Source organism: Macaca fascicularis, chromosome 3, assembly GCF_037993035.2.
Source record: "Macaca fascicularis isolate 582-1 chromosome 3, T2T-MFA8v1.1".
NCBI classification, from domain to species: Eukaryota; Metazoa; Chordata; class Mammalia; order Primates; family Cercopithecidae; genus Macaca; species Macaca fascicularis.
In genome coordinates this window covers 2,511,019-2,538,773 of record NC_088377.1, presented here as the reverse complement: position 1 = coordinate 2,538,773, position 27,755 = coordinate 2,511,019, and the positions used below count along the sequence as shown (strand labels likewise).

Below are 27,755 nucleotides of genomic sequence, written 5' to 3'. Positions count from 1 at the left end.
TACAAATGCAGTGTCCACCAAGACCTCAGAGCTTTTTGGCTTCCTTTCCAACTTGGGTTATGTGAAATGAAGTACTTGATTATACTTATTTGCAATTTAGATTCCATTAACTCCTAGCCTAACACAATTAAAGAACTGAAAGTGATTAAGCCTGAAAGGTAAAGCAGGTGTGAAAACAGAGAGTATACAGTCATGTGAGGCCAGACCATGTTTCACCGACCATGCACAGCACAGGGGATGGTGGTCCTGTAAGATTACAACACTGACTTCTTACTGTATCTTGTCTGTGTTTAGAAACACAAATACACTGTTTGTACACTGCGACTGCCTGCAGTATTCACACTGTAGCGTGCTGTAAGGTTTGCAGCTAGGAGCCGTAGAACCTTGGTGTGCAGCATGTGCACCATATGTGTGCACCATACAGCCTAGGTGTGTAGTGGGCTGCACCGTCTAGGTTTATGTAAATACACTCGGTGATGTTCACACGATGACAAAATCGCCTAAAAAATGCATTCCTCAAAACGTAATCCCGTCATTAAGCAACACATGACTGCATATATATTTTTAGCAAGTCTTTGTCCATGTAAAATTGGAAGCCATATTCTAGGCAGCCACTTTTCTAAAGAAGCCAATCACCCCCTATGGTCTGCTTTTTTTTTTTTTTTTTTTTGAGACAGAGTCTTGCTGTGTCACCCAGGCTGGAGTGCAGTGGCGCAATCTCAGCTCACTGCAAGCTCCCCCTCCTGGGTTCAAGCGATTCTGCTGCCTCATCCTCCTGAGTAGCTGGGATTACAGGTGTGCACCACCATGCCTGGCTAAGTTTTGTACTTTTTAGTAGAGACAGGGTTTCACCATGTTGGTCAGGCTGGTCTCGAACTCCTGGCCTTGTGATCCGCCCACCTCGGCCTCCCAAAGTGCTGGGATTACAGGCATAAGCCACTGTGCCTGGCCACAGTCTGCATATTTAATTTAATGTTCAATTCAGCAAAACCCACTTGTCCTAGTTTGGGTCCCATGCCCCTGGTTGTCCTCGGAGTGGAGAGGACAACCCAGCCCCTTTGATGCTATGGAGGGAGGCGGCCACCTGAACTCAGCCCGCTCCCCATGAGAGGGAACACTCCCAGCTGGAGGTTTTCAGAGCATGGGTGTGATGTGTGGGTGCCAGTAAGAGACAAAGGAAAGACAAAATCCTTCCAATGATGGTGGGAACGTTAGGGAGCCTTGAGGTGGGGCAGGGAGCTGGCTGGGAAGGGAGAGCTGAGCCCACAGCCAGGAGAATTGTGGCAGGGAGTCTCCACCCCAGCCCTGCTCACACCCAGGGCATAAGGGGGCTGAGCAGGACTGAGCCTTCCTGGATGTGGCCGGAGTCCCACTTGGTAACCCGTCCAGAGGAGGTAGGCCACTGCCCTCATTCCTAAAAACAGTCATGGCTGGAGGAGACCAATGTCAGCTCACACCATGTTTTCCCCCCAGGAGCACAACAGGAAAAGAGAATGGTGACCAAGGACAGTTTATTGGGGAGCAGGAGGAGGTGCTGAGAGGCTCAAGTTGAGGCCAGGTGATCCAGTGCAGAGAAGCTGGGAGGGAGGACAGGGGACCCAGCAGGCATGTGGGCACATGGTGGGAGGCAGGAGCTGGGGAGCAGCAAGGATGGGACTCCTGGGAGCAAGGAGGGGGAGGTCACCTCAGCACAGGGGAGACACGGGGACCCCATCCCAGGTGGGGGCAGCCACCTAACCCAGGTCAGGACCTGAACCTGGCTGGCCCTGGGGGACATGCCTGTCAGCAGCTGGACTCCTGGCCTGAGAAGAGGCCTCAGCAGGCCGGGCGGGAGCACGTGGGGCGGCAGAGGAGGGACACGCAGGAGGCCGGGCGGCAGCAGCTGGGCTGGCAGGAGGAGGTGGGGGCACAGCAGGAGGGGACGGGCACGCAGCAGGTGGAGCTGCACACGGGGCGGCAGAGGAGGGACACAGAGGAGGAGGGTCTGCAGCAGGAGGTGGTGCAGCAAGCCGGCTGGCAGCTAGACTGCTGGCAGCACAGTGAGGAAGCCCCAGAGCACACAGGCACACAGCAGAAGGACTTGCAGCAGACGGGCTTGCAGCAGACAGGCAGACAGCAGGCCTGCTGGCAGGAGGAAGAGGCACAGCAAACTGGCTGGCAGCTAGACTGCTGGCAGCATGAGGAAGCCCCACAGCAGACAGGCACACAGCACACAGGCTTGCAGCAGACAGGCACATAGCAGGCCTGCTGGCAGGGGGAGGAGGTGCAGCAAGCCGGCTGGCAGGTAGACCGCTGGCAGCATGAAGAGGAATCCCCAGAGCAGGTGGGCACACAGCAGACAGGCTTGCAGCACACAGGCTTGCAGCAGACGGGCACACAGCAGGCCTGCTGGCAGGGGGAGGAGGTGCAGCAAGCCGGCTGGCGGCTAGACTGCTGGCAGCACGAGGGTGTGCAGGAGCTGGTGCAGCCTGATTGGCAGGGGCTGGGCTCACAGACCACCTGGCAGCAGGGGCTGGACACACAGCTCACTGGGGTGCAGACCAGGGTCAGGCAGGGGGCTGGGGCGCAGCAGCTGGGGGCACAGCAGGGGGGCTCACAGCAGCTCTCTGGGCAGTCGTCCACCTGCCAGGAGGAATCAGTGCAAGAGTCACCGGATCTGGGCAGGCAGACCCGGCTGCTATAGCTCAGATCACTGGAGCAGACGGACATGGTGGATGCGGCCATACTGGGGGTTGAGCCGGGGGTGTGTGTGAGTGAGTGCCTGAGGTGCTGTGGGCAGCTGGGCTTTTATATCTGGCTAGGGTGTGTGTTGTTCTAGCTGGAGGCTCCACAAGTCTTCCCTTTCCTTGTTGGTGTTTTGAGCTGGGTCCTTGGAGTCCTCATTCATTCTAGTTTATTTACACAACACTATTTGCCCAGCCTGTAAAATCCCTGATTAGGGTTGAGGGCTGGGTTGATGCCCTGTTCTGTGCCTGGTGCTCTAAGCAGACATTTCACAGAACATGTATCCTCAGCATGCAGGCTGTCTTTTGAGCTGTGCACTCTGTTATGTTGCAGGGGACCTGAAATCCCAGACTCTGTGCCTGGGCAACAGGGCGCTGAAAGTCAGGACAGAGTGAGGGCCCCTCTGATGAGTGCTGCTCATGAGCTGAAGACGCCCTGCACGCAGAGAAGGGCTGAACAGCAGGCTGGAGCCGCTGCGGCGAGAAGGAGTTAACGGGAAGAGAGAAAGAAGTGTCTCACACACAATGCAAAATGACACAGATGGCATATATAGGAGAAAACTTAAGAGAAACATGATTCTTCCAGAATATCCAATGTTCATCAAATAGGATTTTCCAGAAAGAGCGGCAAAAGGGAGAAATCAAAATCGGAGAAAACTTCCCAGGATGGAATGAAACCAAGGGTCTTCAGATTTGAAATTTTACCAAATATGGGACAAACTGAATGGAGAATGCTGCACATCTGGACAGGCTGGTGACACTTCTGACACCAAATATAAAGAAAAACCCTAACAACCTCTAGAGAGACTGGCATCCTACTGCAGCTTAGAAAATCTGCATGTCCAACGACAATCGAACCAAGTCTTCAGTCTGCGGGAAAGTTACTGGGAATATCGAACTCTACTAAATCATCTGGTCTAACGGAAATCAGAGCGTTTCACACAATGCAACTATGAAATGTCTTCAGAGCATATAGTCCCACAAAACAAAAAGCAACTTCAAAGAGAAGTATAATACATAAAAGAATAAGGAGCAAAAAAAAAAAAATCAAAAATTAGGTTCTTAACTTCTTTAGGGAGAGGAAGTACACCTGCTTCCCTTAACCTTATAGAACCAAGTAGCAATGATTAATCCTCTTCCTCCTTATCCTCATCCTTCTCCTCCTCATCCTCCTCCTCATCCTCCTCCTCCTCCTCTTGCTTCTCCTCCTCGTCCTCCTCCTCCTTGTCCTCCTCCTCCTTGTCCTCCTCCTCCTCCTCGTCCTCCTCCTCCTCCTCCTTGTCCTCCTCCTCCTCATCATCCTCCTGCCCTCTCCCCCTCTTTCTCCTTTTTCATTTAATTCACCCTTTGTGGTGCATAGTTCCATGAATTTTGACAAGTATTTCAAGTCCTGTATCTACCACCACAGTGCCAGACAGAGGAATTCCAGCATCCTCAAAAATCCCCTTGTGTTGACTCACTGTCTCTTCTAGAATGTCATGTAACTTGGACATTCAGTGTGTAGAATAATGAATGGAATCATGCAATATGCCACCCAGCAGGTCTCACTTGTTTCACTGAGCAAAATGCACTTGGGATTCATCCAAGTTGTGCTGTATGTCAATAGTTTATTGCTTTTAATTGCTCAGTAGTATTCCATTGTATGGATATACCACAGGTTGTTTACCCATTCAATGACTGAAGGATGTTTTGTCTCCTGTTTTGATGATTATGGACAAAGCTTCTGTAAACATTGTTTGTGTACAGTTTTTGGCAGCCTTGAACTCCTGGGCTCAAGTGATCCTCCTGCCTCAGCCTCCCGAGTAGCTGGGACGATATGCACATGCCACCTGCCCAGGTAATTTTAAAGTTTTTATATGGATGGAGTCTCGCTATATTGCCCAGGCTGGTCTTGAACTCCTGACCTCAAGCAATCCTCCCAATTCAGCCTCTCAAAATGCTGGGATTACAGGTGTGATCCACTGCTCTGGCCTGTTTTTATTCTTTTAATGCTTGTGGGATATGTGGTAATGCCTCTTCTTCCCTTCCTGAGATTGACAATTTGTGTCTTTGTTATCTTTTCCCAGTAAGTTTAACTAGATGTTTATTAAATTTATCTTTTCAAAGACCAAGCTTTGGTTTCACTGATTATCACATTGTTTTATTATTTTTCACTTAATTTCTGCTTTTATCTTTACTGTTTCATACTTTATGCCTGCTTCAGGATTAATTTAGTCCTTTTTTCATTTAAAAACTTTAACCTCTTTGTGTCATTTTATGTAAAGTGTACTTCTTGCAAGAAGCATAGTTGAGATTTGCCTTTTTATCTAATCTGACAGTCTCTTTTCCATGCCTCCTCCTCTCTCTTCGTGAGAACCCCAATTACATGTATGTGAGGTTACTGGATATTTCCTACAACTCACTAGTGCTTTGTTTTTTTGTCTCTGTGTTTCCTTTTAGATCGTTTCTATTGCTATGTCTTCATATTCACTTGATTTTTCTTCTGCAGTGTTTATTCTGCTGTTAATCTCATCCAGTGCAATTTTCACCTCAGGTATTGTTTTCCTCTCTAGATGTTCTCTTTGTGTCTTCTTTAAAAAGATCCTCCTCGTCTTTCCTTGATATGCCTACCTTTTCTCTAACTTCTTGAATATATGGAATATAGTTATGACTCTTTAATGTCCTTGCTTACTCTATGATCTGTGACATTTCTGAGTTAGTTTCACCTGATCTGGTCCTTAATAGGTGCCACATTTTCCTGCCTCTTTGCATGCCTGGTAGTTTTAGAATGGATGCCCAGCATTGTGAATTTTATGTTATTGGGTGCTGGATATTTTGATTCCTACGAATGCTCTTGAGTTGTGTTCTAGGGTGCAGTTAAGTTACTGGAAAGCTCATTATCTTGCAGCTTGCCTATAAGCTGGGTTAGGCAGGACTGGACCAGTGGTTACTCTAGGGCTAGTTGTGCTCCCACTTCAGAGTCATCTACCCAATGCCTTGAAAACTATGAGGCTTTTCCACCCCAGCAGGTGGGAGTTGGCACTATTTCTGGCTCTGTTTGGTCTCTGAGGGTTATGGCACCTAATTTTATCAGTTCTCTCCAGTCTCAGTCTCACACACATTTGCTGGTCATTACTAAGCTGAAGATTTGAGGGGACCTCTGTGGAAGCTGGCAGCTCTCTTGGTGCAGCCCTTTCCCCTCTGGCACTCTGTCCTAGGAACATGAACTGCCTTGGTCTTCCTTGCCTCCCAGATCCATCTCTGAAACCCAGGTTCCCCTGTCTGCACTGTCTCCTGGAAACTCTCTAAGCAGGGTGTTGGGAGGGATGGTCGTGAGACTTCTGTGTTTGCCTCCTGCTCTCAGGGGTGCCTGTGCTGTGCTGCCTCAAGCCCAATATCCCAAACCACTGTTGCATGATTTTGATAATTGTTTCAGCTGGCCCAGGTGGGAAAGTCCATCTAGTCCTTCTTACTCCATCCTGGTGTGTTACTGAAACACCCGGGGTTCAGTCTGGGTCCTGCTGTTCACACACAAAAAGCCAGTCACTGAGACAATCAGTTGCCCAGGAAGAAGGCTTTAGTCAGGTGCTGCAGCGGAGGAGATGCGAGTTCAGTCTCAAATCCATCTTCCTGACTAAAACCAGGGATTTATGTAGCAGGGAAGAAATGTAACAATGTGTAAAACAAAGGCCTCTCAAAAAAGTATCAATGAGCTTTTTTGCTCATTCAATCAATCAATCACCAGATCACCACATCCTGACAATGAGGCATGGGGCCCCTTGTTCATCATCATTGCTTCCTTGCCCAGATAAAGCAAAGGTTTTGTTTGTTTTTATTTTTGTTTTTTGTTTTTTTGAGACAGAGTCTCACTCTGTTGCCCAGGCTGGAGTGCAGTGGCAAGATCCCTGCTCACTGGAACCTCCGCCTCCCAGGTTCAAGCAGTTTTCCTGCCTCAGCCTCACAAGTAGCTGGGATTACAGGCGCCTGCCACCACACCCAGCTAATTTTGTATTTTTAGTAGAGACGGGGTTTCACCATGTTAGCCAGGCTGGTCTTGAACTCCTGACCTCAGGTGATTTGCCTGCTTCGGCCTCCCAAAGTTCTGGGATTACAGATGAAGCAAAGTTTTGAGCTTTGAGACCAGAAGGATCAATTTCTATGTTTATCAAAACAAAACAAAACAAAACAAAACCAAAACAAAAAAACTACCTATGGGGCTATTAGGTCTTTTTCCACCGGAAGTGGACTTTCTGTCCTGCCCAACTTTGTTTCCATTCCAAGCTCCTTACCCTCAGGTTGGGAGACAGAGGGACCCTTCCATGGAAGGAAGCCCTGGTGACTCAGGCTCAAGAGTTCACAGTGGCCGAGTCCAGCCCTGTCAGGCTTCTCCCTGCGGCCACTGGTGCTCCATGGCTGATGGAGAGGAGCGACCTGCCCAGCTGCAGGGGCTGCTTGCACTCTGGCCCCCTTTCCAGGCAGCGCTGGGCTTCTCCCATCCTCAGGCTCCTTCTTTTGTGAGTGCTTCCCGGGCGTCCTCCTGCACAGACCTCAGCAACACTGGCTTCTGGGCCTGGTTCCTACCCACTCGCATTTAGGGCCCTTGGGTGATATCTTGCCATTAAGTTCTGTCCTAAATGGAACCATGGATTTTTCTTTTTCTATCTGATAATTCTGTTTCTATTTGGGATTTAGGGAGATTTAGAAACTATGCCTCAGGGAACACCATGTCTTTAGAATCCACTTTTCCCCCTCTGAACATTCCTTCTTGATTCTAGTAAATGAAAATTCATAGCAAAAAGGAAATAGAAAGACTTGCTTTAAAAATAAAAGGTTTCTACTTAAACCCCACAGCAAACACCGTGTGCAGTGGTGAACCTTTGGCACTTTCTCATGAAAGTCAGGAACAATCAAGGATTCTTTTAATTTTATTCAGCATTATCCTGGGTGTTGAAAGTAATGTTGCTACAGGAAAAACAATAGAAATGGGAGTTTTAAAGATTGGAAATGAGAAGCTAAATTCTCCTTATTTTCAAATGATAAGCTCATCTACACAGAAAAATCCAAGAAAATCAATGACAAACTGTAAGAACTAATAAGAGAACTTGCAAAGGAAAGGAGCTAAACATATGGTTTGATATGAAGACAATATATATACGAGTAGTTTATATAGATATATATGTAAGATTTATGTACGAAGACAACATAACAGAAAACTGTTCCCCATTCACACTAGTAAAACATCCCTATGAAATACCTAGGAATTAACCCAAAGAGGAATATTTTAGACCTATAGAAGAAAATGATAGAATTCTAAATGGGCCTATTGTACTATGTAACTGCAAGGCAAGACAATATGAACAATTATAGTTTCCTCCTACATATTTAAAAGCTCAATGCAATCCCAATAAAAATTATAGCAGTTTAAAAACTACTTGAAAAGCTTTCTAAAATTAATCGAGAACAAGCTAGAATCAACGTTTTTAGAAAATAAGATAGTGGCACTTTCCTTATGAGCTGTTAGGATGTATTATGAAGCTGAATAACATAGGTAAAACATCTGGAATGGATGCAAGGGTAGATCAAGAGATTCATAGAACAAAATACAAAATATAGATTTCAGAAGCAGACTATACAAACATTTTTATCAGGTGAAAGAGATGTTTCAAATGGGAGTTGGAGAGAACAAACTAACTTTAAAAAGGGACAGTTGGCTATTGGTGGAAGAGAAAGATTAATACGTCATACCTCACACAAGTCCTATCAGCAAATGGGGCAAAAAGTTGAATCTAGGCAATAACAATGAAACCAGCATCAGCAAATGTAGGCCTGTTTCCAGTCTCAGGGAGTGTGCCGTACAGAAGCAATGACGGGTTTGGAAATATTTAGAGTGCATGTGATGGACAGAGGGTCCCCCAGCCCTAAATCCATAAGACAAACACACAGCATGATGGAAAATGGGCTAAGAATGTGAACAGGAAACAGTGTGGGCGGCCATGCACTTAGGCCATAGTGGGTTCCCAGTAGCCGTCAGTGCAGAGGGCAGGGAGCTGAGAGCAGAGCAGGCCGAGCCGGGGTCACGCAGGGTCCCCCAGTCACTGAGGGCACTGGGCAGCAATCACACGCCCCCCCTCAGCCCCCCGCCTGGGTTCCACCTCACTTTCTGTGGCGTTTCTGCGCCTGCTGTGACCACAGCCACGGCAGCACCACATCCATCAAGCTGTGGCCGGTCTGGCTGCGGGGCGACTGCAGTATCCCGGGCGGGCATTCTCATCAGGGTTTTGGTCTCTGCAGCTGGCCTGGAGGAGCTTGTCTCAGTCTGAGGACAGACTGCTCTGCTCAGAGCCCCATGTGCTGCCTGATCTTACCACTGTCCCCACTGAGGGCCTTTCCCACAGGACACCACAGGCAGCTCATGCCCCCTGCGTGGACCAAGCCTTAGAGAGATGGGAGTGTCGCTGACTGTGTGCCCACACCGGCGTCATCTGTGGGACCCAGGCTCCTCATCCCTATACCTCCGTGGAACCTGCTGCCCCCAGAGAAGAACCCGAGCAGTGCCCAGGTTTCGGGGAATCCTGTGCATCCATCCGCCCACCCCATGATGCTTTTGTCCCCATCAAGTCCCTTGTTTCCTGTGCAGGTGCAGCACCCCTCACTCTCCCCTCGCATTGCTGCTAAATGGGCAGAACCCTCAGGGGGTGGCACAGAGCGAGTGACCAGACCTGGAGGCTGCAGTGCCCGGATGCCAGATCAGCTTCCTGGCAGGTGACCCTGAAGGGTGGGCTCTCCCAGGTGGGACAGTGGGACGGCCCTGGGACCTGGAGAGCCCCACAGCCCAGGGCACCACAGTGAATGACCAGGCTCAGGAAGACCCGGGCATGGAGGCTGAGCCAGGACTGAGCCTTCCTGGGAGTGGCCGGGAGTCCCACCTGGTGACCTCCCTGAAGGAGTTAGGCCACTGTCCCCTGTGACTTCTAGGTTAAGTCACTCACTCCTAGAAACAGTCATGGCTGGAGGAGACCAATGTCAGCTCAAAACTGTGTGTCCCCCCAGGAGCACAACAGGAAAAGAGAATCAGGTGACCAAGGAGAGTTTATTCGGGAGCAGGAGGAGGTGCTGACAGGTTCAAGTTGAGGCCAAGTGACCCACGGCAGAAAAGCTGGGAGGGAGGACAGGGGACCCAGCAGGCAGCTGGGCACCTGCTGGGAGGCAAGAGGTGGGGAGCTGCGAGAATGGGGGCTCCTGGGAGCAAGGAGGGGGAGGTCACCTCAGCACAGGGGAGACACAGGGACCCATCCTAGGTGGGGGCAACCACCTAAACCAGGTCAGGAATTGAACCCAGCTGGCCCAGGGGGGTGTGCACATCAGCAGCTAGACTCCTGGCCTGAGCAGAGGGCTCAGCAGGCCGGGCGGGAGCACGTGGGGCAGCAGAAGAGGGACACACAGGCGGCCGGGCGGCAGCAGCTGGGCTGGCAGGAGGAGGTGGGGGTACAGCAGGAGGAGACGGGCACGCAGCAGGCGGACCTGCAAACGGGGCGGCAGAGGAGGGACACAGAGGAGGAGGGTCTGCAGCAGGAGGTAGTGCAGCAAGCCGGCTGGCAGCTAGACTGCTGGCAGCACAGAGAGGAAGCCCCAGAGCACACAGGCACACAGCAGACGGGCTTGCAGCAGACAGGCACACAGCAGGCCTGCTGGCAGGGCAAGGAGGTGCAGCAAGCTGGCTGGCAGCTAGACTGTTGGCAGCATGAAGAGGAATCCCCAGAGCAGGTGGGCACACAGCACACAGGCTTGCAGCACACAGGCTTGCAGCAGACGGGCACGCAGCAGGACTGCTGGCAGGGGGAGGAGGTGCAGCAAGCCGGCTGGTAGCTGGACTGCTGGCAGCATGAGGGTGTGCAGGAGCTGGTGCAGCCTGATTGGCAGGGGCTGGGCTCACAGGCCGCCTGGCAGCAGGGGCTGGACACACAGCTCACTGGGGTGCAGACCAAGGTCAGGCATGGGGCCGGGGCACAGCAGCTGGGGGCACAGCAGGGGGGCTCACAGCAGCTCTCTGGGCAGTCGTCCACCTGCCAGGAGTCAGAGTAAGTGCTGGAGCAGACGGACATGGTAGATGCGGCCACGCTGGGGTTGGGGAGGTGAGCTGGAGGAGGTGTGAGGGAGTGAGTGTGGGAGTGAGTGAGTGTGTGAGTGTGTGAGCTTCGTGGGGCTCTCCGGCTTTTATACCCCTCCTGGCCTTGTTGTTCCAGGGCCCACAGCCTCTCCTTCCTGGTTGCTGAGAGGCAGCGTGTGTCGTGACTAGAGATGTTTGTTTGCCTGTGATGTGGCCCAGCTCATAAATCTCCTGTCATGTCTGGGCTGTAGCCTGTCCCATGTGGATCCCTGGGGGCAAGAGTGGAGGTGGGCCTGGTCTGCACCCCTCCAGTGCTGCCCAGGTTGTAAGAAGGGGGCTGTAAAGGCAGGGGTGGCCCTTCACCCTTATGCAAAGTGTGGCATGCCAAGGCAAGAGCTGTCCCACTCATGATTTTGGGGGCGTCTCCTCCCTAAAGCAGGTCCTCACTGAAGAGGCAGAAGCAGCCGGTAGAAGCACAGGATCACTGGAGCAGCCGGCGAGAAAGTGCAGCAGGGGCCAGTGAGCCCCGCAGTGGTGGCCCTGCACATTCCTTCCCCCGTCCCCATCACTGGAGGAGCTAGAGCCCAAAACAGGGAGAAGAGGAGCAAGGAAGGAGAGGCCATGCCCCTCCCCACGGCCTTCCCCGAGGCCCCGTCAGACGTGCGTGTTGGAACACTGGGGATAGGACTGGGTTTTGGACAGGAAAGAAACGTTTTGGACTGGCCCATGGATTTGGTTCTGCTTTTAAAGGTCATAGCTTTATGATGTGCTTCAATCATAGATAACTCAAGTCCCATGATCAATATTTCTTATTTGTGCATTTTTTTTTGTACAGATGGGGTCTCAAGTGATCCTCCTGCCTTGGCCAAAGTGCTGGGGTTGCAGGCGTGAGCCCTGTGCCTGGCCATCATCAGTGTTTCTGCACCACGTGTCTTCCCCGTTCCTGCTCATTGTCCTTGCTGTCCTCAGCTTCCGTTCCTCAAACGTAAGCTGCATGTGGGCAGGAAGTGTGTTTGTCTTGTTCACCACTCAGTCCTCAAAGGCCTAAAATAGTGCCTGGCCCAAGGAAGAGCCTTTATAAAAATGGGCTCAAGTTATACTTTTTTAGAGAAATTATTGAAGAGTAATTCTGAGCTCTGAAAACAATTCCATTGTGCCACCTTTTTCTTATGCTGTATAAAATGCTCTGTCAAGTTCTCCTTTCGTGTGTGGGGAAGTGGCTTACATCAGACTGACATCTAGCTGAGAAAAATGAGGCAATCTGGTTTACAAACAAAATCTCTGTTCGTAAGGGCCGGGAGGTATCAAGACAGCTGAGACTTGAGTGAATCCCCATTAGAGAGAAAGTGCACAGAAGTGACTCCAATATTCCTTGTGGATTTTCTTATTGAGGCATTTACCAATCCACAGACCACAGCCAAAAGGCCGAGAGGCTGATCAGCTAAGCAGAGCTTTTAGTAGTCTCACGGAATTAGAAGAAAACACAGAGTTCAGGACCTGACAAGGTGGAGGGAGTCTAGTAAAAAGAAAAAAAAAAAAACCTAGTCTTTCAGTTGGAAATGCTGAATATAAGTGAAGGGCTGCCCCTAGGAGGAAGGAAAAACCATAAAGAAGAACGAAGCCTATCTTTAAATCAGCTCGTATTGAACTCATATGATCTGCCTGTAGCCTAACTCCCTCCCAGAAACAAAAGTGATCTCTTCTGGAGACAGCAGCATCAACAGAAGCTCAAATAATCTTATAAATTTTCATAAAGTCCTTCATTCAGTCAAAAAATTACTAGGGATACTAGAAGACAAGACCAACTGACCAAAAGACCAAGAGGAAAAAACAAACAAGAGAAACAGATGTGCAGGAGATCTACATATTAGAATTGTGAAACTGGAATTTAAAGTAATGCTGATCAACTTTGCTCAAGAAAAAAGAGAACAAATGGAGAATTTCATTGTCAAACTGGATTTATTAAATGGAATCAAACAGAAATTCTGGAAACGAAGAACACAATAGCTGAAATTAAGAACTAAGTAGCTTAGCTTTACAACCTATAGACAAAACCAAAGAGAAGATTAGTAAAGGAAGGGAGACGAGGAAATTTCAAGCCTGAATACTGAGATGGGAAAGAAAAGAGGGAAATAAAGAAAGTGGAGCAATAAATATGCCTGTATTTTGTGAAAATCTATGGGAAAAATGATTGAATCCTACAAGGAGAGGAGTAAAATAGGGGTAGTAAAATATTTGAAGATATAATGGACAAGAACTTTAACCTGATGAAATGTGTAGATGCAAAAAACATTTAAGAATCTTTAGGCCAGGTGTGATGGCTCACACCTGTAATACCAGCACTTTGGGAGGCCAAAGTGGGCAAATTGCTTGAGCTCAGGAGTTGAAGACCAGCCAGGACAACATAGCAAAATCCAATCTTGGTCGGGTGCTGTGACTCACACCTGTAATCCCAGCACTTTGGGAGGCAGAGGTGGGCGGATCACAAGGTCAGGAGATCAAGACCATCCTGGCTAACATGGTGAAACACCATCTCTACTAAAAATACAAAAAAAAAAAAAAAAAAAAAAAAAAAGCTGGGCATGGTGGCAGGTGCCTGTAGTCCCAGCAACTCGGAAGGCTGAGGAGGAGAATGGTGTGAATGTGGGAGGCAGAGTGTGCAGTGAGCCGAGATCACACCACTGCACTCCAGCCTGGGTGACAGAGCAAGACTCTGTCTCAAAAAAAAAAAAAAAAAAACTCTACAAAAAATATAAAAAATTGGCCCAGCTTGGAGGTACATCTGTAGTCCCAGCTACTCAAGAGGCTAAGGAGGAGGATCACTTGAGCCTGGGAGGTAGAGGCTGCAGTGAGCCAAGATTGCACCGCTGCACTCTAACCTGGGCAACAGAAGGAGACCTGTTGAAAAAGAAAAAAAAAAAAAAAAAAAAAAAGAAAGAAAAGAAAAGAAAAAACAAAAAGAAAAAAGGAACCTCCCAAACCAAGAATCTTTAGCAAGTGAATACAAAGCAAACTACACCTGGGCACATTGGGGTTGAAATCCAAAGACTGAGAAAAATTTAAAAACAGCCAGAGGAAAACAAGACATATTACCTTCAAAGAAGCAACAATAACATTAACAGATGACTTCTCAGTGAAATGATGGAAGGTAGAGGACAATGGAATGATATATTTACTGTCTGAAAGAAGAGAAGCACAAAGCTAGAATTCTATACCTGGGAAGAAGATTCCCCCAAATGAGAACAGAATAAAGACATTCTCTGGACACTGAGAGGATGTGTCACCAGCAGGATCTGCGCTACAGAAAATACTAATGAGAGCATTAGGCAGAACAAAAACAATCACAGATGAAAGCAAGAAGTTGATAAGGAAATGAAATGTAGCAAAAGAAGAACACATGGGGAAAATCTAAGTGAATGTTCACTGTATAAAATGTCTTATACGTTGTAAAATATTCATAGAAATAAAATACATAGCAAGAACACAAAATTCAGGGGGCTACATGGAGTTCAAGTGGCTTAAGCACAGTGCACCATCTGAAAAATAATATAAGGTCTAATTTACATTAGACTTTAAAAAGTCATGGATTTATGTTATAATCTCCACTATAATAATAGAGGAATATACAACTCACTAGGAAGTAGATGCATGTACTCGGTTGACTCATGCCTCCCCAAAAGTCATCTCCACCCAGAACTGCACAATATGACTTTATATGGAAATAAGGTATTTGCAGATATAATTAGTTAAGTCATATGGGATCATAGTGAACCTTAAATCCAATGTCTAGTGTCTTTACCAGAGAAAGGAGAAGGAAGTCCAGACGTACACACAAAGGGAAGAAGATGGTATGACAACAGAGGCGAAGATTGGAGTGAAGATAGAGGCCAAGGGACACCAAGGTTTGCTGGGTGCCACCAGAAGCTAGAAGTGGCAGGGACAGATTCTCCCTTGGAGCTCAGAGAAAGCCTGGCCCTGCCCAACTGAGGAATGCTGTGTGCTTCGTTTCGGGTGCCTGGCCCTCAGAACTGTGAGAGAATAATTTCCCATTGTTTTCAGCCACTCCTTTGATGTAATTAGCTATGGTAGCACTAGGAACCAATACAATGAAGGAATAAAACAAAACTTAAACCACTCAATCCAAAAGCAGTAAAGCAAGGAGATAAAAGGGAGTAGATTCCTTGCATAAGCAAAAACCAAAGTGAGATGGGAGGTTTAAACTCAAACGTATCAGCAAAGCCCCACATTCTTGCCAGTCCTGCACAGCAGATGTGTTGTTACTTTAGTCAACACAGCTGTATAGAGAGAGTCACTGGGGTTTAAGTTCGCATTGTCCTGATGATTCATGATATGGAGCATGTTTTTATGTGTTTATTTGCCATCCGTATCTGTTCTTTAGTGAAGGGTCTATTTAAGTCATATATTATATGGCAAAATACTAAACACCGTGGGAATCCATAGATGTGATATTATGGCAATAGTAATAATAATAAGACCCAAAAAATCAGTGCCTGTTCGGGGTTAGGGTGGGGATGTGGAATGACTACAAAGGGGCAAGAGGGAAATTTATGGGATGATGAGAGGCCTCTGTATATTGATGGTGTTGGTGGAGACACAACTGTCTATTTGTCAAGACACAGAATCCAACAAAAGGAAAAATCCCAAATATATCATATTGATTAAATGAATCTAAGATTAAAAGCCATTCTACAAAGCAAACTATGGACCCAAAGACTTTCACCACAGAATGCTGTCAAATAATTGGGAGAGAAATAATGCTAGGCTTAAATTTCTCAGCTTGTTTCATTAGGCCATCATAATTTTCCAGACCTTAGGAAGTGGGACCTGAAGTATTGTCTTCTAGTGAGAGCAACTGAGGAATGCTGTGTGCTGCCCAGGGGGCCACATGGATGTTACCTGGGGACATGATGGCCTGGCTGGGGAGGGGCCAGCCACAGGCCAGGAGAATGGCCCAGAAAGGAGGCTAATGAGGAAGCCACTGTCATGCAGAAGCTGGAGCAGACTCATCAGTAGGGGCTGGGCCCACAGGACATTATGCGTTGATGAAAGTGAATCCATCAGGAAGATATACCAATTGTAAATATATACATATCTAATATCAGATCACCAAAATATGTGAAACAAAAATGGACAGACATGAAGAAAGAAACAGACAGTTCTGGTTCTACAAAAAGAGTTAGAGACATCAATGAGTCATTCTCTGTAATTAAAAAAAAAAAAAGGAATTAAATTGACATTCAGTAAAGAAATAGAGGACTTGAAGAACTCCCTAAACAGGTCTAACATAGATGCAGAAACACCCAACCCAGCAACAGCAGACAACACACTCTTCTTAAGTTCACATGGAGCAGTTGCCAAGTTAGACTGTACCTTAGGCCACAAAACTAGTCTTAATAATTTAAAATGATCAAACTCATACAAACTATCTTCTCTGATTATAATGGAAAGAAACTAGAAAATAACAGAAGAAAAACTGGAATTCACAAATATTTGTATATTAAATTACACACTGTCAAACAACCAATGAGTCAAAGGAAAAACTCAAAGAGAAGGTAGAAAATACTTTGAGACGAATAAAAAAGAAAACACAGCAAACCAAAACTTATGACATGCAGTGAAAGCAGTATATAGAGGGAAATTGATAACTGAATGCTTACATTTTTAAAAAATAGAAAGATCTCAAATCATTAATCTAACGTGATACCTTAAGGAACCAGAAAAAGAAGAGCAAACTGAATCCAAATTTAGCAGAAGGTAGAAAATAAAGACTAGAACACAGAAAAATGGAATAGAAAGTAAAAAATCAATAGAATCAATAAACCCCAAAGTTGGTTCTTTGAGAAGAGTAACAGATTTGACAAATCTTTATCTGTCTAGATCTTTATCTAGACAAATTTTTTTTTTTTTTTTTTTTTTTTTTTTTTTTTTTTTTTGAGACGGAGTCTCGCTCTGTCGCCCAGGCTGGAGTGCAGTGGCCGGATCTCAGCTCACTGCAAGCTCCGCCTCCCGGGTTCACACCATTCTCCTGCCTCAGCCTCCCAAGTAACTGGGATTACAGGCGCCCGCCATCTCGCCCGGCTAGTTTTTTGTATTTTTTAGTAGAGACGGGGTTTCACCGTGTTCGCCAGGATGGTCTCGATCTCCTGACCTCGTGATCCACCCGTCTCGGCCTCCCAAAGTGCTGGGATTACAGGCTTGAGCCACCGCGCCCGGCCGACAAATCTTTATCTAGATTAAAAGATGACAGATTCAAATAATTAAAATCATAAATGAAAATGGGAATATCACTACTGACCTTACATTAATAAAAAGGATTATAAGGAATACTATGAAAATTTGTACACCAACAAATTAGATAACCCATATGTAATGGAAAAATTCTTATAAACACACAAACCACCAACATGGCTACCTTTCCTTCATATGGCTCCAGGTTACTGTCTAGTGCCCTTGTATTTCAGCCTGAATTAGCATTTCTTGTAAGGCAAGTCTATTGGCAATGAGCTCTTTCAGGTTTTATTTACCTTGAAATGAACCACTTTCTCTTTCTTTTTTCTTTTTCTTTTTTTTTTTGAGATGGAGTCTCGCTCTGTTGCCCAGGCTGGAGTGCAGTGGCGAGATCTCCGCTCACTGCAAGCTCTGCCTCCTGGGTTCCCACCATTCTCCTGCCTCAGCCTCCAGAGTAGCTGGGACTACAGGCTCCCACCACCATGCGCGGCTAGTTTTTTGTATCTTTAGTAGAGACAGGGTTTCACTATATTAGTTTTAGCCAGGATGGCCTTGATCTCCTGACCTTGTGATCCACCTGCCTCGGCCTCCCAAAGTGCTTGGATTTCAGGTATAAGTCACTATACCTGACCCCTCTTTCATTTTTGAAGGATAATTTTGTCAGATGCTGATGTCTTTTTGGTTGTTGGTTTCCCCCGCCCCTGTACCCCAAGCCAGCACATGAAATATGTCATCCCAATGCCTCTGGCCTCCATGGTTTCTGATGAGAAATCCGCTGATAGTCTTCTGTGCAGCTGCTTTCTAGATTCTGTTTTGACTTTTGAGAATTTGATTACACTGTGTTTTTGTGTGACTCTCTTTGAGTTTATTCTACTTGGGGTTCACTGAGTGGCTTGACCGTGTAGATTGATGTGTTTTCTCAATTTGGGGAGTTTTGGCCATTATTTCTTCAATTATTTTTTCTGTTCCCCCATCTCCCCTCCATCTGGAAATCCAGTTAAGCGTGTTGGGATGCTTGATAGCGTCCCACAGGTCTTCTAAGATTTGTTCATTTTTCTCCATTCTCACATCTACTCCCCTTTGTCTCATCTACTCTTCAGACTAAAGTATGTTAATTCATCTGTCTTTATGTTCATTAATTCTTCCACCTGATAAAATCTGCTGTTGAAACCCTATCATGAATTATTTATTTCAGTTGTTGTACTTTTCAATTCCAGAATTTTTGTTTGGTTTCTTTTTAAAGTTCCTATCTCTTTATTGATATTGTCTATTTGGTGAGGCATCATTCTCCTGGTTTATCTTAATTCTTTGTCTGTGATTTTATTTAGTTTTTCGAACAGTTTAAGAGAGTTGATTGAAAGACTTTATCTAGTGAGTCCAATTCTGGTCTTCCTCAGGAAGATTTTCTATTAACTGTTTTCCCCCCACGAGTAGCTCATATTTCTTCCTGCTCTGTCTGGTGAAAACTGGACAGTGACTATTACAATGGGATATTTCTGGGTATCAGGTTCTCCCCCTCTGTGCAATTTGCTGTTGCTGATTGTTGTGGATTGTGGTTGTTTTTGCTTGTTTATGTCACCTTAAAAAAATAGTTTCTTCGTCATGTGTGCTCACTGTTCTATTAGCTTAGTGCTGAGACAGTAATTTGACAGAGAGTTCCTTAAACCCCTGGAATCAAAAAAATGTTTTTCTCCAGGGCTTGTAGCTAGGCTCTGTATGTTGGTCCACACCCTCAGCACTCAGCTGGGGAGTTTGCGACTCTGCCTTCCCCTTCACTTCCTGCTTGCACCTTCACACTTCCTGCTTGCACCTTCACTTCCTGCTTGCACCTTCACTTCCTGCTTGCTCAGAGCCTGAAGTTCAGCCAGAGGTGAGCACTGAGAGCTTCTCAGTTCTTTTCTGAGGCTGTGCCCCGTCATGGGCATGTGTGGGGACCTTCTGGACTCCCAAGAATAAGTGGGATCTCCCAACTCCCTTATTCCTCAAAGCATGCCATCTCCCAGCTTTTCCTCCCAGGCTTTTCAGGTGTGCCCAGTGTTTTCTGGCTGATATCTTTGGCCCCAGGTGGCAGTGACTGTTTAACGTTCTGACAAAGCCTTGGTGTAGCTGCTCTCTGCCTTGAGTCTGAGTTGGTGAAATAAGGCAAGCCCTGTGTGTTAGTCCTTCAGGGAGCCACCAGACGGGTGGAAACGGACAACCTCACTGCCTTGCAAACAAGGTCCCCTCTGTTTCCCTGGCAGCAGCACCCCACACCAGGAACTCTGGCTGCTGTCCTCCTGACTGTCACCCAGCTGGAGATGGGGGATGGGGCAAGGGGAAGTTTAAATCCACAAGGTTCTCCTATTTGATTCTGTTGCTTTTTCTTGGTTATATGTTCCCTTGCCTGCTGCAAACCTTCAAATATTTTCCAGAGTTCAGATAAAATTGAACTCCAGCCCCCTCTGCTGGGGTGGGTGGGTGGACGGCAGGTGGGGACGGGAAGGTCTTGGGGAAGGGATGGTGGAGGAAGACTAGGACAGTGTGGGACCACGTCCAAACCAGAGGGTGGGAGAATACGTGAACACGCGAACACGTGTGCAGATGGAGCCAGACAGTTTCAAACAGGATGAACAAATCCGAGGGTAGACTCCTAGAAATACAACTGCACAGCTAGGGAACGCTGGCCAGGGACAGCGGGTTGGTTTGTTTGGGTTTTGCCACTTTCTGATGTTCCCTGGAGGGACAGGCCCTCACAGTTCCCTGCTGCGCCATTTCCTCTGACATCGGTATTCGCGGGCACAATTAGGGACCATCTTTGAGGGCATTTCTCAGTATCTCTATGAATTCGAAATCCATGAACACTCAGTGCTAGCAATGCCACTTCTAGGAATTCAAGCAAAAATGTACCTGAGTGTGGAAAGGTATCTGGTAGAAACACCCACAGAGGTGTTAGAAATAGAACCAGAGTCGTAAGGAAAACTAGCCCTTAGACAAAGGATTTTTTAGCAAAGCAAAATTATCTTTGCACAGAGAGGTGCCTCTCGCATGGCCGGTTGCCACGAGAGCACACAGAACAAAGGAGAGTGAAGGTTTTTATTTTTGATGCAAATCCTGCCCCTGTGCCCTTTTTTAACTGGCCAGGGTCAGACCGTGCAATCTAAGCTGAACCCGATTGGCTAAACGTTTAGGGGAAGGGGTCGTCTGCGGTGAGCTAGGGAGTCAGTCTTTTCTCAAATAAGGAAAGGAATGTGAGCTGGTGCTGATACAGCCACTGGTGCTGTGGCATGCCTGGGCATGCAGGAAAAGCAGAAAGAAGGAAAGAAGAAGAAAGAGACAGGGAGGGGTACTGGGAATTAAACAATAAAGGATTGGTCAGGCTGTTTGAAGAGAAACCTTGCCATATCTCACAAGAGGCATCGTTTGTAATAATTAACAGCTGGAGAGACGTTCAAGGCCATCCACCTGGCGTTGCAGACATCAAGTGTGGCGTGTCCACACTTTGGAACGATGCACTCCTTGCTGAAGAAAACCATGAGAAAATATTTTTGTTAATCAACCCGGCAAAAAAAGAACAATGTGTGGCCCGGCATTGTGATCGTGTAGCTGTTAAGAAGTAAAGACTCGGGGCCTCTTGTGGACAACGTGATGACCGTCGCCTTGTCAGCGTCCCTTGCCTACAGTTGCATTTCTAGGAGTCTGTTCTCAGATTGGCTCCATCCTGTTTGAAACCACATCTGGCTACACCTGGACCTGTGTGTCCGTGTGTTTCTCTCGACCTCTGGTCTGCATGTGTCCCCACGCTGTCCCGGGCTTCCTCTGCCATTGGGGCCTTCCTGTTCCCACCGGCCCTCCGCCCACCCAGCCCAGCACAGGGAGCTCTGGAGGCCGCGTCCCTGTTCTCTGCTCTGCATCCCAGCAGCAAGCCTGGCGCAGGAACAGAGGGCGTCCCCGAGCGTCTGTGAGTGCGCAGGAGGCCAGGATGCCCAAGCTGTCCCTGAGTGAAACTCCCTGAGCACAGGGACAGCTGGAGCCCAAGTCTGCCCCCATGTCCCACCTCCCAGCACAGCTGGGGCCTGCCACCCGCTGGGACAGCCCCAACCCATGCCATGGGAAGGAGCTGCTTCTACCCACGGTGAGTGGAGCGTTGGCCCGAGCCATGTGGTGTCCGTGGGACTCAGTCAGTGAGCAAAGCTTTTGGGCCCCACAGGACCTGGAGGGGAGCTGGACAGCAGAACATGCCACAAGGTGGACAGGAACTTCCAGGTGTCACACAAGAGCCCCCCACGGCCCCCCAGCTGGGGATGTAAAGAGATCCACGGGGCCCAGCCCCCCAGAGCCAGGCCAGGCCCCACTCTGCCCCATCCCGCCCTGGGTGCGGACAGTCAGCACTGAGTCAGCTGGGGCTGCAGAGGCTTTATTGGTGCCCAGAGGCAGAGGGTGACACTCCTGGGTGTGAGACCCGGGTCAGGAAGGCCCGTACCCGACCAGCAGAGGGTCGTGGTCTACAGCCAGGAGGCGCCACAAGGAGCAGCCAGGGCTCGCCCACCCTGGGGGAGGTCTGGGAGGAGCCAGTGACCATCTCAGACCCCACCCCTGGGCTGGACGGCTGTGGGTGGGGCTGCTGCTTCTCTGTGGTTGGGCTGTGTTGGGGCTGGGTGGGCTGGGAGGTCCAAGGACTGGCAGGGAGTTCCCCTGGCTGGCCCTGGGGGACATGGCCATCAGCAGCTGGACTTCTGGCCTGAGGAGAGACTGCAGCAGGCCGGGCGGGAGCACACAGGGCGGCAGAGGAGGGACACGCAGGAGGCCGGGCGGCAGCAGCTGGGCTGGCAGGAGGAGGTGGGGGCACAGCAGGAGGGGACGGGCACGCAGCAGGTGGAGCTGCACACGGGGCGGCAGAGTAGAGACACGGAGGAGGAGGGTCTGCAGCAGGAGGAGGTGCAGCAAGCTGGCTGGCAGCTAGACTGCTGGCAGCACGGAGGGGAAGCCCCAGAGCAGACAGGTTTGCAGAAGACGGGCTTGCAGCAGACAGGCACACAGCAAGCCTGCTGGCAGGGGGAGGAGGTGCAGCAAGCCGGCTGGCAGCTAGACTGCTGGCAGCATGAAGAAGAATCCCCAGAGCAGGTGGGCACACAGCAGACAGGCTTGCAGCAGATGGGCACACAGCAGACAGGCTTGCAGCAGATGGGCACACAGCAGGCCTGCTGGCAGGGAGAGGAGGTGCAGCAAGCCAGCTGGCAGCTGGACTGCTGGCAGCATGAGGATGTGCAGGAGCTGGTGCAGCCTGATTGGCAGGGGCTGGGCTCACAGGCTGCCTGGCAGCAGGGGCTGGACACACAGCTCACTGGGGTGCAGACCAGGGTCAGGCAGGGGGCCGGGGCGCAGCAGCTGGGGGCGCAGCAGGGGGGCTCGCAGCAGCTCTCTGGGCAGTCGTCCACCTGCCAGGAGTCGGTGCAGGTGCTGGAGCAGATGGACATGGTGGACGCGGCCATGCTGGGGTGGGGAGGAGGTGAGCTGGGGGAGGTGTGTGAATGAGTGAGTGTGTGTGTGAGTGTGTGTCTGAGCCTGTCGGCTGCTGGGGCTTTTATATGGCCAGGGCCTGTGTTTTCCTAGCAGGAGACTCAGCAACACCCTCCCCTTCCGTGTTGGTGTTTGGAGCCGGAAGGACCCTCATTATTTCTGCTTCCCTTGCCATGACTTGTCCTCACTCTGCTCCTAACACTCGCTGGTCCTGGACCAGGCTGGTGCCCCTGGCTGAGCCTGTCCCCGGGAACACCAGGAGGAAGGGTGCGGCCTCTCTGGGGCTGACCTGGTGACTTCTACCTGGCAGGTCCCGTGACTGTGCCCGGCGTGGGGCCCAGGGGATGCCCAGCCTCTGTCTGCAGGGACCTCACGGGGTGGGCTGATGTGGCTGCGACTGGGAGAGCCAGGACAGAGGTGCCTGTGTTGGGAAAAGGCGCTTGAGGACACCGCTTCCTGGCGGGCTCTGGGATCCTCTGAGATCCTGATGTCTGCCAAGGGCAGGAGGGCAGGGAGGACCTCCCCTCCCCTGAGATGGAAACGGAACGTTCCGGCAAGGCCTCTGCACAGTCAGCTCATTAGGAGGACAAGGCTTGGGGACTGGCCTTTGGGTCTGGACTGCTGTCCCTTGGAGCCCTGGTCAGGTGTCCTAAGAAGGGCGGGTGCAGATTAGGGCCTGGAGGTGGGGAGGGGCCTCTGCCTTGGGGAGGAGGATGTGGAATGAGGGTCACGTGGACAGTGAAGGACACCTGGGGTGGGCAAAGCCAGCCTGTGCTTGGGAGGTCATCGGGCAGGACGGGCCCTGACCCCGGGGCAGGGACGGTCACAGGCAAGCTCCTCTCTCTCAGGGCCTGAGGCCCGCACAGCCTGAAGCTGGTTCTCACCAGGAACCACCACCATCTCCCAATGTCCTTCCAGCCTCTTCCAGCTGGGGATGAGGCCATGGCAGCCTGAGCCGGGCTTTCATGGTGGCCCAGAAAGCCTACAGCACTAGGGAGGCTCACTGGCAGCTCTCCTGTCGTAGCGTAGCAGGAGGTGAGCAGGCCCCTGGTCACAGAACCTTTCTCTGTTGTCCTGCAGGGCGTCAAAGCAGCAAGCCGAGAAATAGAAATGAGGTGTGGATGTCTGTTGTTTGCGGGTGACACAATTGTCCACTAAAGATCTGAGTCACTGCCATTGTGACTGTCACTGGCCATGCGCACTGGCCGGATGTGGGATAAACTCACAGCCCCCACAGCCCCTCCCTGCACACCTGCCTTGCCATTGTGATGGAAATTCCATCTGAACCTGGGGCCTCCAGCACGTGCCAGTCACTCCGCCCTCCATGGCTGTTGTCAGACAAGCCCCTCCAACCTCGCAGGGGTGACATCTGTGAAGACTCAGCTCCTGACAAGAGCCTCTCATCTGAAGGCACAGGGCAGTCGGCACTGGGAGGCAGGGCGAGAGCCGAAGGGAAGCTGAGGCAGCTGCGTTCCCTAATGGAGTATGAGGGGGTGGGTCCCACAGACCTGGAACCCCAAGGTCTAGCATGTGACTGTAGTGACAGCTTCAGCGATCTTAGAAAACGACCCCCTAGTAGCACTGATGATGAAGCTGGCGAGGTCAGAGAGCATTTGACAAGCACGTGGCTATGCCAGGCAGCATTCCAGCACTTGGCATCTATTAACTCACTTAATTTTGGCATCAACTCCTTGTCAAAGTTACTATGGACAGACATGGAAGCCTCAGCAGAGAGGTTGAGCAATCTGCTCAAAGTCACACAGAAGAAAGTAACAGAACCAGGACTAGAAGCCAGCCGGTCTGTACATAGGATCTATATTCTCAACCAGTGCGTCTCTGATTCTTAACAAAAAAAAAAAAAAAAAAAATGTTGAAGATGAAAGACAGCAAGTCTTCAATACCAAATTGAATACCAAACAGCTGGATTAAAAATTCACATCAGAAGCAGAAGAACAAAACTAATACCCCAGAGAATCAATTCAATTTTGAGTCCAAACATGAGTTCTTCCAAACACCGAGGTAAAGGATAAAACCCACAAATATAATGAGAGAAAAGATAACAAACAGAGGGTATATTTAGCTGAGACCAAACATGAAAATTCAATTGCTAGGGAGAAAAAAACAAATTGGATCAAAGTAATAATCAAAGAAATAATTGAGGATCAGGTATTCTGGGCTGAATGGACAGAGGTATGTGTATTTGGAGTAGAAGAACTTAATGAATTTCAAGAAAATCAGGCCTTCAGAGCCCACCCTAGACATGCATTGACAAGTTTTTCAATGTAGAAGACCTAAGAACAGGCTTCTCGCGGGCAGGATGAGTAATATACGATCTGGAAATGAACTGCATCAGGCTGACCTCAGACCCCCGTCCCACCAACCAGGGTATGGCCATATCCTTAGAGCTTCCAGGGGAATCTTTGGCGGACTAAGGCTCTACTTTTCCTTTATTCAAATTATTACATCTTTCTCAAATAAAGATAACAGTGACGCATTTTCACAAAAGCAAGAGCTTAGAAAGTACTCCACCCAGGTATTCCTCTCGGAAAAAATACTTAAGGAAGTATGACAAATGGCAAAGTGATTGTTATGGATGGAATGTTTGTGTCCTCCCAAAACTCACACGTTGAGACCCTAATTCCAATATGAGGGTATTAAGATGCGGGGCCTTTGGGAGGTAATTAGGTCAGGAGGGTGGAGCCCTCAAGAATGGGATTTGTTCCCTTTAAAGAAGAAACCCTGGAGAGATTATCTGGGCCATGTGAAGACAGCAAGAAGGTGGCTGTCTGTAGACCAGGAAGAGAGCCCTCTCCAGAACCCCAGCATGTGGCACCCTGCCTGATCCTGGACTTCCAGCCTCCAGAACAGGGAGAAAGACCCCACCATGTGGCACCATGTGGCACCCTGCCTGATCCTGGACTTCCAGCCTCCAGAACAGGGAGAAAGAAATGCCTGCTGCTCAAGACCCTCCAGTCCACGGTAATTTGTTATGGCAGCCTCAGCTGACTATGGCAGAGAAGAATCTAAGACAAGGGCTCCAGATTGTAGAGGCTGGGGTATCAAAGGGTTGGCCCAGATGCGAAGAGAGGAAGACACTGACCTGTGTCCAGATAACCAATGTGCTCAGTTAAAACTGCAAATGCAAATTTCCCATCTGTTATAACAGATGCATACAACAGATGCATATTCAACATCCTAATTGAATAGCAATGATAAGACCCTAATACTTTACTGCATGCTAATGTGAGAGGCCACTAGCCACATGTGGCTCTTGAGTGCTTGAAATGTGGCTCCTGCCACATGTTGAAATGGTAGCATTCTGGATGTACCAGGTCAAATAAGATCTATTATTAATTTAATTTCACCTGTTCCTTTTGCCATCTTTAAATGTGGCTGTTATAATATTTAGGATTGCATGTGTGGTTCTGTTTCTACCGGAATATGCTGTATGTTGCTTCCAATTAAACAAGAAAGACTAAGAAGCGGGTGGGGGTGGACACGTGGGCTGATGTTAAGAAGAGCAAGATTAATTCTGTTTTAAATAGAAATTCTCAAATTGCAGTTCCATTCCTCACTTTAATAATTAAAAAATAAACATAAAGGTAAACTTAAAAGTTATTTATTAGTACAATTAAAAACAGAATGTATGTTTTTCACAACAGCAAATAAAAGTAGAAGAGAAAAAACACAAACCATGGTGGATATTCTAAAGATGGAAAGGCAGCTGAAACAAGAGAAAAACCTCCAAAGCAGAGAAGACCCTGAAAATGTGAGGATGAGGAGCGAAGCGGCCAGTTCGAAAGGAGAGGAAATTTCACCAGATGTTTCCAATTAGATGAAAACATTTCTCAAAATGGTTTATAAAATAAAAACCGAGATAAGGTAACTAATGTCACAATTAAACAGTAACGGGAGGGAAAAGAGACGTTTCCCAGGTCCGAGGGCTGCGGGGGCCACACAGAGCTGCCCCTCCCATCCTCCCCACGGGGTGACCCACACAGCCTAGAAATGGGGACTCCCACACTAGCAGGGCCCCCATGTCCCACAGGATGAGCCAAAGGGAGGGCAGCCTGGCTCAGGACTCCCTGAAGATGCAGAAACCACGTTCCCTTACAGAGTCCCACCCAGTGGGGAGACGTGGGCACTTGGCTAGGCCAGCTGGTCAAGGGCTGTGGGAGATGGGTGGTGAAGGGCACCAGGATCTGGGAGCCCTAGTGTGAGAAATCCCCTCCCAGTCCTTGTGTGGTGAGTCCCCCACTCCCCAACACAAACACATCCCACCCCCTTCACAAGCAGGGCGGAGGCTGCACACACACAGTCGTGGGGCTCAGGGCAGGGCAGCCTTGCTCTGGGCTGCTGATCAGACCCGGGACACAGAGAGGGCTGGGGACAGCCCTTCCTGCCCTGCCCGCTCCCCTTGTCCTGGTGGTCGGGCTGGGAGCTTGCAAAGGAAAATGACAGTGACAAGGGGCCTGTGTCCTTCCATCCTGGGAGCCTGTGACACTCGGACAGGGACTTCTAACTCTATTGCATTTGCACAGACATGCCATGGAAACTGCGAAGGAATAAATGACTGCTGGGACAAGTTAATAGATACAATGGTTCAAAGGAAAAGACCAACTCAAGAATTAAGGAATCATTACCAACAACAGGGGAAGGGTATGGAAAATTTCCAGTTATTCTTAAGAATTAAGAAGTCGCGTCGGGCATGGTGGCTCACACCTGTAATCCCAGCACTTTGGGAGGCCAACGCAGGCAGATCGCGATGTCAGGAGTTCAAGACCAGACTGGCCAATGTGGTAAAACCCCATCACTACTAAAAATACAAATATTAGCCAGGCGTGGTGGTGCATGCCTGTAATCCCAGCTATTCAGGAGGCTGAGGCAGAAGAATAGCTTGAACCCGGGAGGCAGAGGTTGCACTGAGCTGAGATCGCGCCACTGCACTCCAGCCTGGCGACAGAGTGATACCCACTCTCAAAAAACAAAACAAAACAAAAAAAGCCGGGTGCGGTGGCTCACGCCTGTAATCCCAGCACTGTGGGGATGCCGAGGCGGGTGGAACACAAGGTCAGGAGTTCAAGACCAGCCTGGCCAAGATGGTGAAACCCTGTCTCTACTAAAAATTAAAAAAAATTAACTGGGCATCGTGGCGGGCACCTGTAATCCCAGTTACTCAGGAGGAGAGGCAGGAGAATCCC

The 27,755-nt window shown here is 49.0% G+C and overlaps 3 protein-coding genes and 1 long non-coding RNA gene across 6 annotated transcripts in view; 1 reads left to right on the top strand and 3 right to left on the bottom strand.

The window, feature by feature from the left end:
- TSPEAR (thrombospondin type laminin G domain and EAR repeats) overlaps window positions 1-27,755 on the bottom strand; it is a 226,175-nt gene that overhangs the window by 39,491 nt on the left and 158,929 nt on the right. The window lies entirely within an intron of this gene.
- LOC123566796 (uncharacterized) lies at window positions 1,247-2,724 on the bottom strand. Its single transcript, XM_065541317.1, has 2 exons — window positions 2,245-2,724; window positions 1,247-2,121 (listed from the first exon to the last, which is right to left on the bottom strand). Exons 1-2 carry the CDS (start codon window positions 2,722-2,724, stop codon window positions 1,816-1,818), a joined length of 786 nt encoding a protein of 261 aa, XP_065397389.1. The 3' UTR covers window positions 1,247-1,815.
- LOC102120847 (uncharacterized) lies at window positions 9,892-22,591 on the bottom strand. 3 transcript variants are annotated; one of them, XM_065541313.2, is made up of 2 exons: window positions 21,990-22,591; window positions 9,892-10,672 (listed from the first exon to the last, which is right to left on the bottom strand). In XM_065541313.2, the coding sequence occupies exons 1-2, from the start codon at window positions 22,524-22,526 to the stop codon at window positions 10,097-10,099; spliced, it is 1,113 nt and encodes a 370-aa protein (XP_065397385.1). In that variant the 5' UTR covers window positions 22,527-22,591; the 3' UTR covers window positions 9,892-10,096. The 3 variants fall into 3 exon arrangements, with proteins under 3 accessions (XP_065397385.1, XP_065397387.1, XP_065397386.1); XM_065541315.2 differs by lacking the exon at window positions 21,990-22,591 and having other exon boundaries at window positions 9,892-10,387; window positions 10,484-10,892; XM_065541314.2 differs by lacking the exon at window positions 9,892-10,672 and having other exon boundaries at window positions 21,756-22,079; window positions 22,176-22,591.
- Window positions 23,599-26,437, top strand: LOC141409785 (uncharacterized). Its single transcript, XR_012431916.1, has 2 exons — window positions 23,599-25,533; window positions 26,217-26,437. It is a non-coding gene; the product is annotated as an uncharacterized lncRNA (long non-coding RNA).

Bases quoted from the DNA above. Each gene is read 5' to 3' on its own strand.
- LOC123566796 (XM_065541317.1), bottom strand. From the start codon at position 2,724: ATGGCCGCATCCACCATGTCCGTCTGCTCCAGTGATCTGAGCTATAGC. The intron at 2,122-2,244 runs GCCTGCTATGTG...TCCTGCCAGCAG, and splicing joins CCTCCTCCCCCTGCCAGCAG to GCCTGCTGTCTGCCTGTCTG.
- LOC102120847 (XM_065541313.2), bottom strand. From the start codon at position 22,526: ATGGCCGCGTCCACCATGTCCATCTGCTCCAGCACCTGCACCGACTCC. The intron at 10,673-21,989 runs CAGCCAGCTTGC...GTCTGCACCCCA, and splicing joins GCTGCCAGCAGTCTAGCTGC to GTGAGCTGTGTGTCCAGCCC.